Raw genomic sequence first — 12,597 nt, forward strand, 5'->3', positions numbered from 1 at the left:
TCCAGATGTTTTAGAGTACCATTTCCATCTGCCGCAGCAAATGCAGTTAGTGGTCAGGGAATGTGGGACTTGCAATCCAAATCATGATTTTATTATTATTATTTATTACATTTGTTGGTCACTTTTTAACTTTAAAAGTTTTGAAGTGACTTACAAGATAAAATACAATGGATAAAAACAGTTAAAGTCAGAAAATTTAAAACAATACAAATATAATACAAAATACCTAAAATGCTCATTCAATAACATAATAAGTATAAATGAATAAAAACCAAACACCAAAAAGAATAGATCACATTAGTGCATGTTTCTCTGCGGAGAGCATTCCACACATGGTGGGCCACCACTGGAAAGGTCTGTTCTTGTGTGGCACATGGACAAGGGCCTCTGATGAAGACTGCAGGGTCCAGACTCATTCGTCTGGAGGACACACGGTGAGGTAAGGCTAGATTAAAATACGAAGTGGAGAAGACAGGATCCTACTAAAAGCACAAGAAAAGGCAGGAAGTCTCCAGGGTTAGAATTGTTTTCTGTCCTTGGTTTCAGAGCAAATGTCAGGTGGGTGGAGCATTTTACCAGGGGCAGAAAGTCATTCCTGGCACTCAATGGAGCTTCAGTTACCAATGCAACTAACCTTGGTTGGAAATGAGGAGAATGTTGCATAGCAATTCCCACCCCACTCCTTAAGTATGTAGTTAATTACCCACCTAAGGTTGAAATGTGCTAATTGATTCTATGACTCATTTTTAAAAATGTGCCTGAGGGTCAGGGCTTGTCTTATCCTGGTGGAGCAGGGAAAGAAGCATCCACATTTTAATACATTTTTGGCCAGTTTTCAAAACAAAAAAAGATTGCCAAGGCAACTATTGTAAAAAGATCCATGTTCAAACAATAATGGCCCTATCAGATCTAGAATCGAGTGCGTTTGCCAATTAACCCAGAATGTGATTCAGTTGGTATGAATCTATGCAATATCCTGATTTCAGAGCAGCAAAGCTACTCCCGAAAACAATATAATTTTTTCCTCCCCTTCTCTCAGCAGTGCAGATCAAGCCCTAGATAGATTTGCTATGAAGAAATTCTTTGATGATAAAGTTTCTGCTTTAATGCAACCATCCCAGAAAAGGTATTTTAATTTATCTTCTCATATACTTCTGTTTAGGCAAGTACCATAGTTCCCTCCCTTCACCACAGTCGGAGGGCCGTTTCCTGCATCTTTCACCATCCATTTCACCACCCTTCCCTTCTTGAGGGTGTGTATCTTTTGCTGGGCTCATATAAGAGGGAATCTGCATTATAAAAGGTGTGGTTAACCATGTTTTGGCCCAAGTCCACACTGAGGGTTAGGCTGCCCTCCAAGGGCCCTGTGTGCAAAGTGTGCATATGCACACACACACACACTTGCCACACACACAACATGACTACAGACAGGCTTCTGCATTTTGTTTTCCCATCATGGCAACTTTGGGCTTAGGAAGAACCTCCCCACCCCCAGTCCAGTTCTGCCACAGGGTAGGGAAACCGTACAATGAAGGTGCCTGCTTGATCTCAATGGGTAGTTCCAAAGTGCAGGTGCTGCCACGCTAAGCACAGAATCATAGACTCACAGAGCAGGAGGGACCCCAAGGGTCATCTAGTTCAACCCCCTGCAATCCAGGAATCTCAGCTAAGCACTGCTCTTCAGCCATTTTAGTTCTGCAGAGTTGTTCACTATACTATACAGGTGGCTGAAATTGCCTTCGTAGTAGCAGATCTTGATTACCAGATCCTGTTGATCATACCAAACAATAAATGTAGCATGAGAACCCCAGTTTGCGTGTAAGAAACACAGATAACAAATTCATAGAAGTGGTTACAATGCAAACATGACTTGAAGTTATATGACTGGAATATTCAATCAATTTAGGATTAAATTAGTGGGCCTTGTAATACCAGAATGGGAAGAGGAATTAGGGCACAACAATTGGCTAAAAAGAATAGAAGCAATCAGCCTGGCAGCTCGGGTTGGTAACCCTAGTTACCCATCCATTCCCTTCACCAGAAAGCAGATGAGTATTGTAGAACTTGTTTGGAGAGGGAGGCTCTTGCTAGCCATTGAGAGGACAATGTTTGGTAGAAAGCCAGGCCAGGCAGTGCATCTGTTTGTCTCTCACTGCATAAAAGCTTTCCCAGTGAGCTGCTGCGCTTTTCTCTGGAGACCTACACAGCTGCTGCTGAAGTGGAAAAAGAACAACAGATCCCCTCTGAGGCTTTAATAAATATTTAGCCTTGAGAGATCCTTTCCCATTCTGCTCCAGGTCAGCAAATAAATGCAGCATTATTTGGGTGGTTGGGTGTGCTTGCAAACATTGCTTTGAAAGGCACAGATGAGCAGTGCCGTGGGATCGAAAGGAAGAAGATGTTTCCATTGGCCCCTTTGAGAGGATGTGCAATATAAACTGTTCTGATTTTCTCACAGCCTTTCTCTTCTGCAAACAAGGATCCATGAAAAGCAGAAGCCCACAGAGCAGCATTTGCAGAAGGTGCTTCAGGGCAGTGATTGCAGCCATGGAGGATGGTCAGGGTGGAAGGTGTCAAATTGTGTCTTCAGTGTACGACACCCCACCCCACCCCCACTTGCAATATAATCATTTTTGAAAGGCTTGGGGAGAAATTCAGTTTTATGGCAGATGCAACTTCCTGTCCATTGGCATACCTGCAGTGCCTTGTGCTGTACAGCTCTTCAAACTGTGTCGGGAATTGGGATTGTACTGGAGCACCCTTCCCCTTTTTGCCATTTGCATATTAAGTCATTACTAATATCTATGAGACAAGTTAGTAATGACTTAATTTAATTGCCATCGGTGTAAGCAGGCCTGTGCAGAGCTTGTCTGAGGCCTGAGGCTTGAGTCTTGTTAGAATAAAGTTATATACTGTACTCAGAGAAGAAAGCAGCCTGTCACTGGTGGGAACTGGATTTAAGTGATTACTAAGTGCACCTAGGGACGCGGGTGGCACTGTGGGTTAAACCACAGAGCCTAGGACTTGCCGATCTAAAGATCGGTGGTTCGATTCCCCGTGATGACGGGGTGAGCTCCCGTTGCTCGGTCCCTGCTCCTGCCAACCTAGCAGTTCGAAAGCACGTCAAAGTGCAAGTAGATAAATAGGTACCGCTCCGGCGGGAAGGTAAACAGCGTTTCCGTGCGCTGCTCTGGTTCACCAGAAGCGGCTTAGTCCTGCTGGCCACATGACCCGGAAGCTGTACGCCGGCTCCCTCGGCCAATAAAGCGGGATGAGCGCCGCAACCCCAGAGTCGGCCACGACTAGACCTAATGGTCAGGGGTCCCTTTACCTTTACCTTTAAGTGCACCTAATGAATCTGGATGCAATGAATTGTGTCTAGGCCACTAATGGAATTTTCCCCATTTGCTCAAAATAATTTAGAAGAACGGCATTTCCGTGCGCTCTGCCACTCATCATGGTGTTTCGTGCATCAGAAGCAGTTTAGTCATGACCCGGAAAAGCTGAATAATGGGGAGGAAGGATGGGATGTAAATGCTAACAAATCGTAATAGTAACTGCTGTCACCTTAGTAATTCCAAAGCAGTTTGAAGGACTGCACTGCCTACTGTTGCACGGGAGTGTGAGCAGACTACTGCGCCTTAAAAAACACAGCCAACTATAGGAAGAGCTTTTTCATGTATTGTGTTTGCTTTAATTTATCTACTATGACCGTTTCCCCTTTCAGCTATGCACAATTCTTAAGTGGCCTTCTCTCTGGATCTGTAAAAATGAACACATCGTCTCTCTTCCTGCATTACGTTATCCTACACAGAATTCTGAATTTTGATTCCGGGGGGGGGGGGGGGACTTTATTCTGCTTGCAGTTGTCCTTTTTTCCTAGCTGTATTAGCGTGGGTCCTGATTTCATGCTAATACAAGCTCTGCAGAGGCAGGTTTAGGGTTGTGCAAGCGGTGCAGCCCGTACCGGGTGCCGTGTTTCAGAGAGCACCACAACAATGCTGTCAAATGGAGTGGGGGAGCCGGGGGTGTGTGCCAAATTTTAGCACAGGACACTGCAAAATGTGGGGGCCATACCTTTCTCTCACCAGTGGTGGCCATAATCCTTAGAGGAACAGGTGGTAAATAAATCTAATAATTTCATTTATTTGCTTGCCCGACCTGCTCCATCAGCTGTCACACCATCTCTATTGCTTTGGCCTTGGGCACCACTTCCTCATCCCCTAATGTAAGGAAATCTAACCTGTGGTGTCAGAGCTGCTTCCAGATCCTAGCTCACAGAGGATCACGCTAGCCAGCGATCATTAAGTAAAAGTCTTTATTGAATTACAGTTTCCATTCTCAAGCTGCTGCGTGCAACTCTACGTCTAGTGGCTAGATCGGCGAAGCTCCGTCTGAGTCTCCGCCCCTTGTGCACCAACTTAATATCCTAGCCCTGCTCCACCTTTTCCGCCTGACTGTTCTCCTCTGGGTCCCTCTGCCCCCCGGGGTCTCTTCCCTCCGGGATTCCTCTGACACTGACCCACCGGACCCTCCTGTCTCCTTGCGCCGGGCTTTAGGACCTGGCTCCCTTTCCGGGCTGCTTACTGCGTCACCTTCCTCTGCATTTGAACTTGGCGCGCGCGCCCAACCTTCCACTTTCCGTCTGACCGTTTCTTCGCTCCCCGATGGAGGTGTGGCCACTCCTGACTCATGCCCTCCCCCCTGTTGTGAGCTGCCAGCGCTTGATCCCTGGCTCCCTTCCTCTTCCCTGCTCTCCGGCGGTGACGCTGGTCCCGATTTCCAACTGCTCTCCTCTGAGTCCCCTCTGGCTCTATCTTCCTGGGGTGTCCCCCTAGGCTCCCCCCTTGCCCTGGCCACTGGTGCTCCTTTCTGTGAATCTTCTGATTCACTGGAAAGACTCGGAGATCTCGGGTCGTCGTCATCACTCATCTTTTCTTCTGCCTCCTCCCCCTCGCTCTCTGTTTCCTCCCTTGCCCTTGCCTCTGCTCCTGAACCCCTGACATCCATCCCCCCCTCGAAGCCCCCCTTTCCCCCCTCCCCTCCTTCCGGTGCGGGAGCTGGGTGCTGCTGTGTCAGAGGGACGAACGTCGGATACAGTTCGCTTCCCGTGGCGGGCCTCCATCTGAAGTCTCCCGGTTCTTCCTCCCTGCTCTCGTCGACGACGGTCACCTCCGCTTCCATTTCTGTGCCGCCGTGCTCGAAACCAGGGTCGTCCCCGAAAACGTCCATGTCCGTCTCTCCCTCACTTCCTCCCGGCGGCGTTGCTCGTCCTGGACCTTCCAGCCACTTCCTGCGCCACTGCTCCTCTGGTCTATCGTCCCACCAATACGAGGGTTCTGAGGCAGATCCCGAGGGTGACCCCTCCGGGGAACGGGCGTCTCGTATCGGGTCCTCGTCCAAGTCGAATCCCCGGAACGTGCTGGCAGAAAGCGTGGGCGTGAAAAGCCAGTCGTCGAAAAAGTCTGCTGGCATTGGTCTATGTGGGAAGAGGGCATGCAACTCGTCTTTGAGCAGAGGTTCGTCCAAGGCGTAGCCCGGCACCCAGCTGTTCGCACTGGCCGGGGTGCCCTCTTTGGCGAGAAGGTATTCTACCCCCTCCTCCCCCCATCTGGAGTCCAAAATCTCCGTGACTTCGTTGATGCGCTCCTCCTGTGCCACTCCCGCGTGCCCGGTTCTTTCTCTGAGCGGACTCGGTGCCGTTCCGGGTTCCTGAAACCTGTGCGGTGCCTTGTAGGGAGTGAGCACCGATCTGTGGAACACCGGATGCATTCTGGAACCCTCCGGAAGCGCCAGCCTGAAAGCCACCGGGTTGACCTGCTCTTCGACTTGGTAGGGCCCCAGTTGCTTATGCCCTAGTTTCTTCTTGGCCAACGACCTGGCCGGCACTGCGTGGGCTGCTAACCAGACCCAGTCTCCCACCTGGATCTCTTCGCCAACCCTTCTGTGTTTGTCCGCTTGTACCTTGTATGCGTGTTTGGCCAGCTCCAGGTGCCGCCGCAGCTGATCGTGGACCTCCTGCAACTCCGACGCGAACGCGTCTGCTGTCTGCGGCTCCCCCTCCCCCATTCTTTCCAGTCCCGGGAAGGTTCTGGGGTGCCTCCCGTTGTTGGCGAAGAACGGCGTGACCCCCGTGGACACGTGCTTCGTGTTGTTGTAGGCGAACTCGGCGAGCGGCAGGTAATCCACCCACGTCGCAGGCTGTTGATTCGCATAACATCTCAGGTACTGCTGCATGATGGCATTGACCCGCTCCGCTTGCCCGTTGGTCTGCGGGTGTCTCGCCGACGCCAGGTTGATCTTGACGTTCAGGAAGCCCATCAGCTTCTGCCAGAAATTCGAGATGAACTGCCGCCCCCGGTCGGACAGAATAGACCATGGCAGACCGTGAACCTTGAACACGTGGTCTATGAACAGTTTGGCGGTGTGCTCCGCCGTGGCCACCTTAGCACACGGAATGAAATGTGCCATCTTGGAGAACAAGTCCACCACCACCAGCACGGCCGTCTTGCCCCTCGAGCTGGGCAGATCCGTGACAAAGTCCAGGGCCACTCTCTCCCATGGTTCGACCGGAGTTTGCAGCGGTTCCAACAGTCCGGCCGGCGGTCTGTGCACTGGTTTGGCCCTCTGGCAGGTGTCACACCTTGCCATGTAGTCCGCGACCTCCCCTCTCATTCCGGGCCACCAGAAGTCCCTGGCGACTAATTCCACCGTCTTCTCCTTGCCAAAGTGCCCGGCAGTGGGCGCGTCGTGCAGCTGCTGCAATACCTTGGCGCGAAGTTCGTCCCCCGGCACGTAGATGGCCCCTTTACGGATGAGCAATCCATCTCTCAGCTGGAACCCGTCGGTCGCTGCCGTGCCTCTTTGCACCTCTGCCATCTTTGCTTGCGCGAAGGAGTCATCCTGCAACGCTCGTCGCACCGCATCCAGGTCAACTGTTGCCGCAGCGCACGCCCACACTGTTGGTGCGAAGATGTGCATGGCAGCCGCTGGCGTGGCGTCCTCCAGATACTGTGGCTTACGGGAGAGAGCGTCCGCCATGATGTTGGTGTCCCCTGGGACATACTCTATTCGGAAGTCGAAGTTCGCAAAGAACTCAGCCCAACGTATCTGCCTCTGGTTCAGGAACTGTGCCGTGCGCCAGTGCTCCAGATTCTTGTGGTCCGTGCAGACCTGCACCGTGTGCTTGGCGCCGATCAGGAAGTGCCTCCACGCTTTGAACGCTGCATGAATGGCCAGCAACTCCCTGTCCCAGATGGTGTAGTTCTGTTCGGACTTGCTGAGCTTCCTGGAGTAAAACGCTCCCGGCCGCCAAACCCCCTGCGGGTCTTTCTGCAGCAGGACTGCTCCCACGGCTCTGTCCGAGGCGTCTGTCTCGACCCTCATCGGCCTGCCGGGGTCGACATGCAGCAGCTGCTCTTCCGACGCGAAGAGACGCTTGAGTGCCTGAAAGGACTGCTCCGCCTGCTCTGTCCAGATGAACTTCTTCTTGGAGCTAAGCGTGTCCGTGATGGCCGCTGTCTACATAGCGAAGCCTTTGATAAACTTGCGATAGAAGTTCGCGAAGCCGACAAACCGTTGGACCTCCTTCCGGTTGCGTGGGCTTTTCCAATCCAACACCGCTCGAACCTTGGCGCTGTCCATGGCGAGCCCCTTGTCAGACAACTTGTAGCCCAGAAAATCCACCTCCGTCACGTCGAACTGGCACTTCTCCAGCTTGGCGTAGAGCCTATGCTGCTGTAGCCTGCGCAGCACTTCCTTGACGTGTCTGTCATGCTCCTGCTGCGATTCCGAAAAGATCAGGATGTCATCTAAGAAACAGACGCACGTCTTGTAGAGGAGCCCCGCCAACACGTGATGCATGAACGCTTGAAAAACGTGGGAGCCATTTTGCAATCCAAAAGGCATAACTCTATATTCGTAGGTGCCCAGTGGCGTGAACATGGCTGTCTTCCACTCATCTCCTTCCCGCATGCGAATGAGGTTGTACGCCCCTCGCAGGTCCAACTTGGTGAACACGCTGCCCTTCCGTACCTTTGCGAGGAGGTCGTCAATTCGGGGCATGGGGAAGTCCGATGGCTTGGTCACACTGTTTAAGATGCGATAGTCCACTACAAGTCTTTTTTGGGGCGTGTCCCGCTTCTTAACAAAGAATACAGGACTGCCCCCCGCTGCCTTGGACTCCCGGATGAAACCGCGCTCCAAATTATGATCTATGAACTCTTTGAGTTCCTGCAGTTCGTCCTCAGACATGGAATACAGCTTCCCTTTAGGCAGCGCCGCCCCCGGCAGCAGGTCAATTTTGCAGTCATATGGTCTGTGGGGGGGGGGTAGCCTGTCTGCCTCCTTCTCGCAGAAAACCTCCAAAAATTCTGCGTACTTGTGGGGAATCGCTTGCAGCGTGCCTAGCAGCAGCTGTGACTCCTCTTCCTCTCCTTCTTGCCGGGGCACGATGCAGTGTTCAGCACAAAAGGAAGAGCCGAAGGTCAGCTGCCTCTGGTACCAAGCCAGCGTTGGGCTGTGCTTGTCCAGCCAACTCATGCCCAATACAATGGGCGTGTCCGATAGTTGAGTGACGTTGAAGCTGATGATTTCCCTGTGATTCCCAAGTCGCATCACCATCGGTGGCGTCTGCTTCACCACTTGCCCCCCTAGCAGCTCCCTGCCATCCACCGTGACAACCTGCAGGGGCAGCGTGGCAGGCAGCAACTGTATAGCGTGCCGGTTGACAAAGTCCTGCCCTATAAAGTCCGCATTGCTTCCCGAGTCAATGGTGAGCGGCACGTCCACGGCGATTCCATTGGGCAGCTGGAGCGATGCGGTGAGCCTCACTACTGGTTTGGGCGGGAGGGGGTCCATGGGCTGTAAAATCTCCGGGGACTTCTTCACTGACACGTCTGGCTGGGCCCCAGTGCCTCTTCCTCCAGCCAGACATCGTCGTTTCCCTGCTGTGGTTCTCCTTGCTGCGTTGCTGCAGTTACCATTGTTGAAGCTGCAGTGTGCTTGTGGAGCCTCCGGGGACACTCTTTCGCCATATGCCCTGGATCCTCGCAGATGTAACACTTCCTGTTCCCTCTAGGAGGCTTCGCTTTCACTGTTGTCGGTGCTAGGGCTCTGGCTGCTGACTGAGCCCTTGCACTTCCAACCTCCATAGGTTCCGCCCCACCTCCTGGCGGAGGCGTGGATTGCGCACGCGCTGCTTCTCTGGGAAGGAAGGAGGAGCCCCTGGCTGGTTCGCGCCCTCCACGCCCTTCGTCCCTGCTCCATGGACGTTCTTCCAGCCGCACCCCCACCGCCAGCGCCCTCTGAACGATCTCCTGCGTGGTCCGGGGTCTCTCCCCCCTCGCAATTTCATCTTTAACAGAGCCGTGCAATCCCTCCCAAAACAGGTCTCTTACAGGAGCCGAATCTCTGTCCCATTCTAGGGCACTGACCAAAGCGAAAAAGCGGGCATGGTACTGCCTTACGCTGGCCCTCCCTTGCTTCAGTCCATGTATCTGCTGCCGAGCAAGATCCACGTCAATGCTTGATAAAAAACACCCATCCATCGCTTTAATAAAGGCATTCGCATTTTGGAGCGCCGGATCATTATCCCTCCATAAATTGCGCAGCCATGCTTTAGCATCCCCATGCAAATGGGACATGATGAATCCCACTTTCTCTTGCTCATCTCTAAAGTCTTTATTCAGCAGTTGCAGTGCGCACATTACATCTGCTCTAAAGTTGGGGTACTGTTGCAGGTTCCCATCGAAGTGAGAGACCAGACCGCCTGTTCGTCTCGCCAACCCAATTCCCTCCTGTCTGGGTGTCAGTTGCCCTTGCTTCGTAAGCATGTCCAACCTGACCTGGAGATCCCTGCAGGCGGCAGCTGCCTCCTCCTCTCTCTTCCTGGACGCGAGAGCCTCGGCATTCAGTTGTGATACTGCTTCTCTGAGTTCCGCTATCTGCTGCTCAGCCGTCATGTCGTCTGCCGTTCGTGAGCTTGCTAGTAGGCACCTGCTTCTCTCCTCTCCTCGAGGCTGTAGATGCCCACAATTTGCGGACGGAGCTTACTGTCAGAGCTGCTTCCAGATCCTAGCTCACAGAGGATCACGCTAGCCAGCGATCATTAAGTAAAAGTCTTTATTGAATTACAGTTTCCATTCTCAAGCTGCTGCGTGCAACTCTACGTCTAGTGGCTAGATCGGCGAAGCTCCGTCTGAGTCTCCGCCCCTTGTGCACCAACTTAATATCCTAGCCCTGCTCCACCTTTTCCACCTGACTGTTCTCCTCTGGGTCCCTCTGCCCCCCGGGGTCTCTTCCTTCCTGGATTCTTCTGACGCCGACCCCCCGGACCCTCCTGTCTCCTTGCGCCGGGCTTTAGGACCTGGCTCTCTTTCAGGGCTGCCTACTGCGTCACTTTCCTGTGCATTTGAACTTGGCGCGCGTGCCCAACCTTCCACTTTCCATCTGACCGTTTCTTCGCTCCCCGATGGAGGTGTGGCCACTCCTGACTCATGCCCTCCCCCCTGTTGTGAGCTGCCAGCGCTTGATCCCTGGCTCCCTTCCTCTTCCCTGCTCTCCGGCGGTGACGCTGGTCCCGATTTCCAACTGCTCTCCTCTGAGTCCCCTCTGGCTCTATCTTCCTGGGGTGTCCCCCTAGGCTCCCCCCTTGCCCTGGCCACTGGTGCTCCTTTCTGTGAATCTTCTGATTCACTGGAAAGACTCGGAGATCTCGGGTCGTCGTCATCACTCATCTTTTCTTCTGCCTCCTCCCCCTCGCTCTCTGTTTCCTCCCTTGCCCTTGCCTCTGCTCCTGAACCCCTGACATGTGGCCTCCCGGATGTTGCTGAACCCCAACTCCCCTTAGTCCCAGCCAGCACGGCCAGCAGTCCAGAACACAAACAAGCTGTAGGAAGGCATCCTCCAGGTCTTCAGTCTGGCTTGGTGATCTATAGCAGACACCCTATTGTATCCTGTTGGATGGGAGTAGAGAAATCCTCACTGCTTGGAGGAATTCTGGGTAGTTTGTGGCATCTGTTCCCCAACTGGAGGCCAGAAGGCAGAATCTCTCTAAAGGGAGAGCACTTCCTGAAGATGGAAGCGCAGACCAGCTCCGGCTTGCCCACCTCAGGACTCCTGCCACAAGGTAAATGAAACTGAAACGATATCAGTGCCCGAGAAGTGTGGGATAATTGCTGTTGCATCAACAGAAGACGAAAGCAAAAGACATCCCTGGGTGGTCTTGCCAACTTCTAATCACATGCAGCTAAGCAGGCACATGTGGCCTAAGCCAAGCTCTTGCCTGGGTAGGTAGGCTGGATGTGCATTCTAACATAACAGTGTAATCCATGATGCTGTGGGAACACCCATTTTTAAAAAGCCAATCCCCTTTTTTCTCAGATGGTCGGCTTTTTCTGAAGGTGTAGCAGGCAGTGCAGCCAGTTTATACATCAGGAATATAGTAAGCAGTAAGCAGCACTTCAGTCCCTTATCTGCTCCTGGCTAATCTAAAGTTCTTAATGGAGCTCATGTGCGATAACAACCCATCACTGAACAGTTTCAAATTGAAAGCTGTGGGTTATTTGTTTGAATGCCTCCCCCCCCCTTTAAAATACTTTTTATCTTCTTGTTACAAAATTGTACACACAAATAATAAAACATGAGTGACTAACAAAAAATGGGTCATTAGGTGGGTAAAATACCTAATGTCATTAGACACCCTTCCCAACATAACAGAGAGCTATTGGGCTATTGGGCTTTACATAAGGCAGGCACCTCGGTGCTAAATGCCACCCCGGAGCAATTGATAGTGAATGTTCCCTAGTGATAGCTGAAAGATATTTATATGGCGCTTTTGTCCAAAAATTGTTTCCTTTATCCTCTTCAAAGTTTGTATCCCAATATAATTCCCACCAGCCTTTTAGATTTTGTTGGGGGCAAAATGGGTTCTCAATAAGGGTGTTGTGTTTTACATATATGAATGAAATTAATCTCTTGGTCATTATACCATCTCTTATTACTATCATTTCATATTCTGTCCGTTTCCTTGTAGCCTCATTTTTAATTTTTGTAAATGTAAGAAATGATCTCAACTGATATCCTAACGGCCATGAACATTGATTATTTTCTCAATGGACTTGCATCTCTGCTGCTGTAAGAGGTTTTCCTTTCCCATAATAATCTTTCAGATAGCTCCAGGAATGGCAGCTGGTCTCACAGCTCAGAAGATGTTATGCTTTAAATTTTTAGTTAGTTTCTTTTTTTAATCTGGGCTTTCTGCCCTCTGACTCCCCTGCATTTCATGCTGGAATGCCAAGAGCTGTAACTTACGGAGTTTACTTTTTCATTGTGTTTTTATCTTTCTCGCTGTTGGCTTTACATTACTGCCCCGGAGCTGCCATGCTCAAGCAGAAATGAATCAGCACCTGCGAGACAAGGTTGGCTTGTTGCTGCTTAAGTTTGGTGAAAGACAAAAGCAGGAAGGATTTTAGATGGGAAGTTGTAATCACTCGTTTCATCCATAGGGCTCACAAAAGGGGCAGTTGTGCCTCTGTTGCATTGAACAATTCTAGCTAGCCAGAACATCAGGGGGTGTCGTTGAACTCCTGTACCCTC

At 51.5% G+C, this 12,597-nt stretch overlaps 1 protein-coding gene across 1 annotated transcript in view; it reads left to right on the top strand.

The window, feature by feature from the left end:
* The first annotated feature begins 1,055 nt into the window (after window positions 1-1,055).
* Window positions 1,056-12,597, top strand: part of TNS3 (tensin 3) — a 79,149-nt gene continuing 67,607 nt past the window's right edge. Inside the window, 1 exon segment of the mRNA XM_083470910.1 lies at window positions 1,056-1,126. Within this exon segment, the coding sequence (XP_083327036.1) occupies window positions 1,071-1,126 (56 nt within the window). The 5' untranslated portion in view covers window positions 1,056-1,070.

The sequence above is a fragment of the Podarcis liolepis genome (assembly GCF_965112155.1).
Source record: "Podarcis liolepis genome assembly, chromosome: 13".
Lineage (NCBI taxonomy): Eukaryota > Metazoa > Chordata > Lepidosauria > Squamata > Lacertidae > Podarcis > Podarcis liolepis.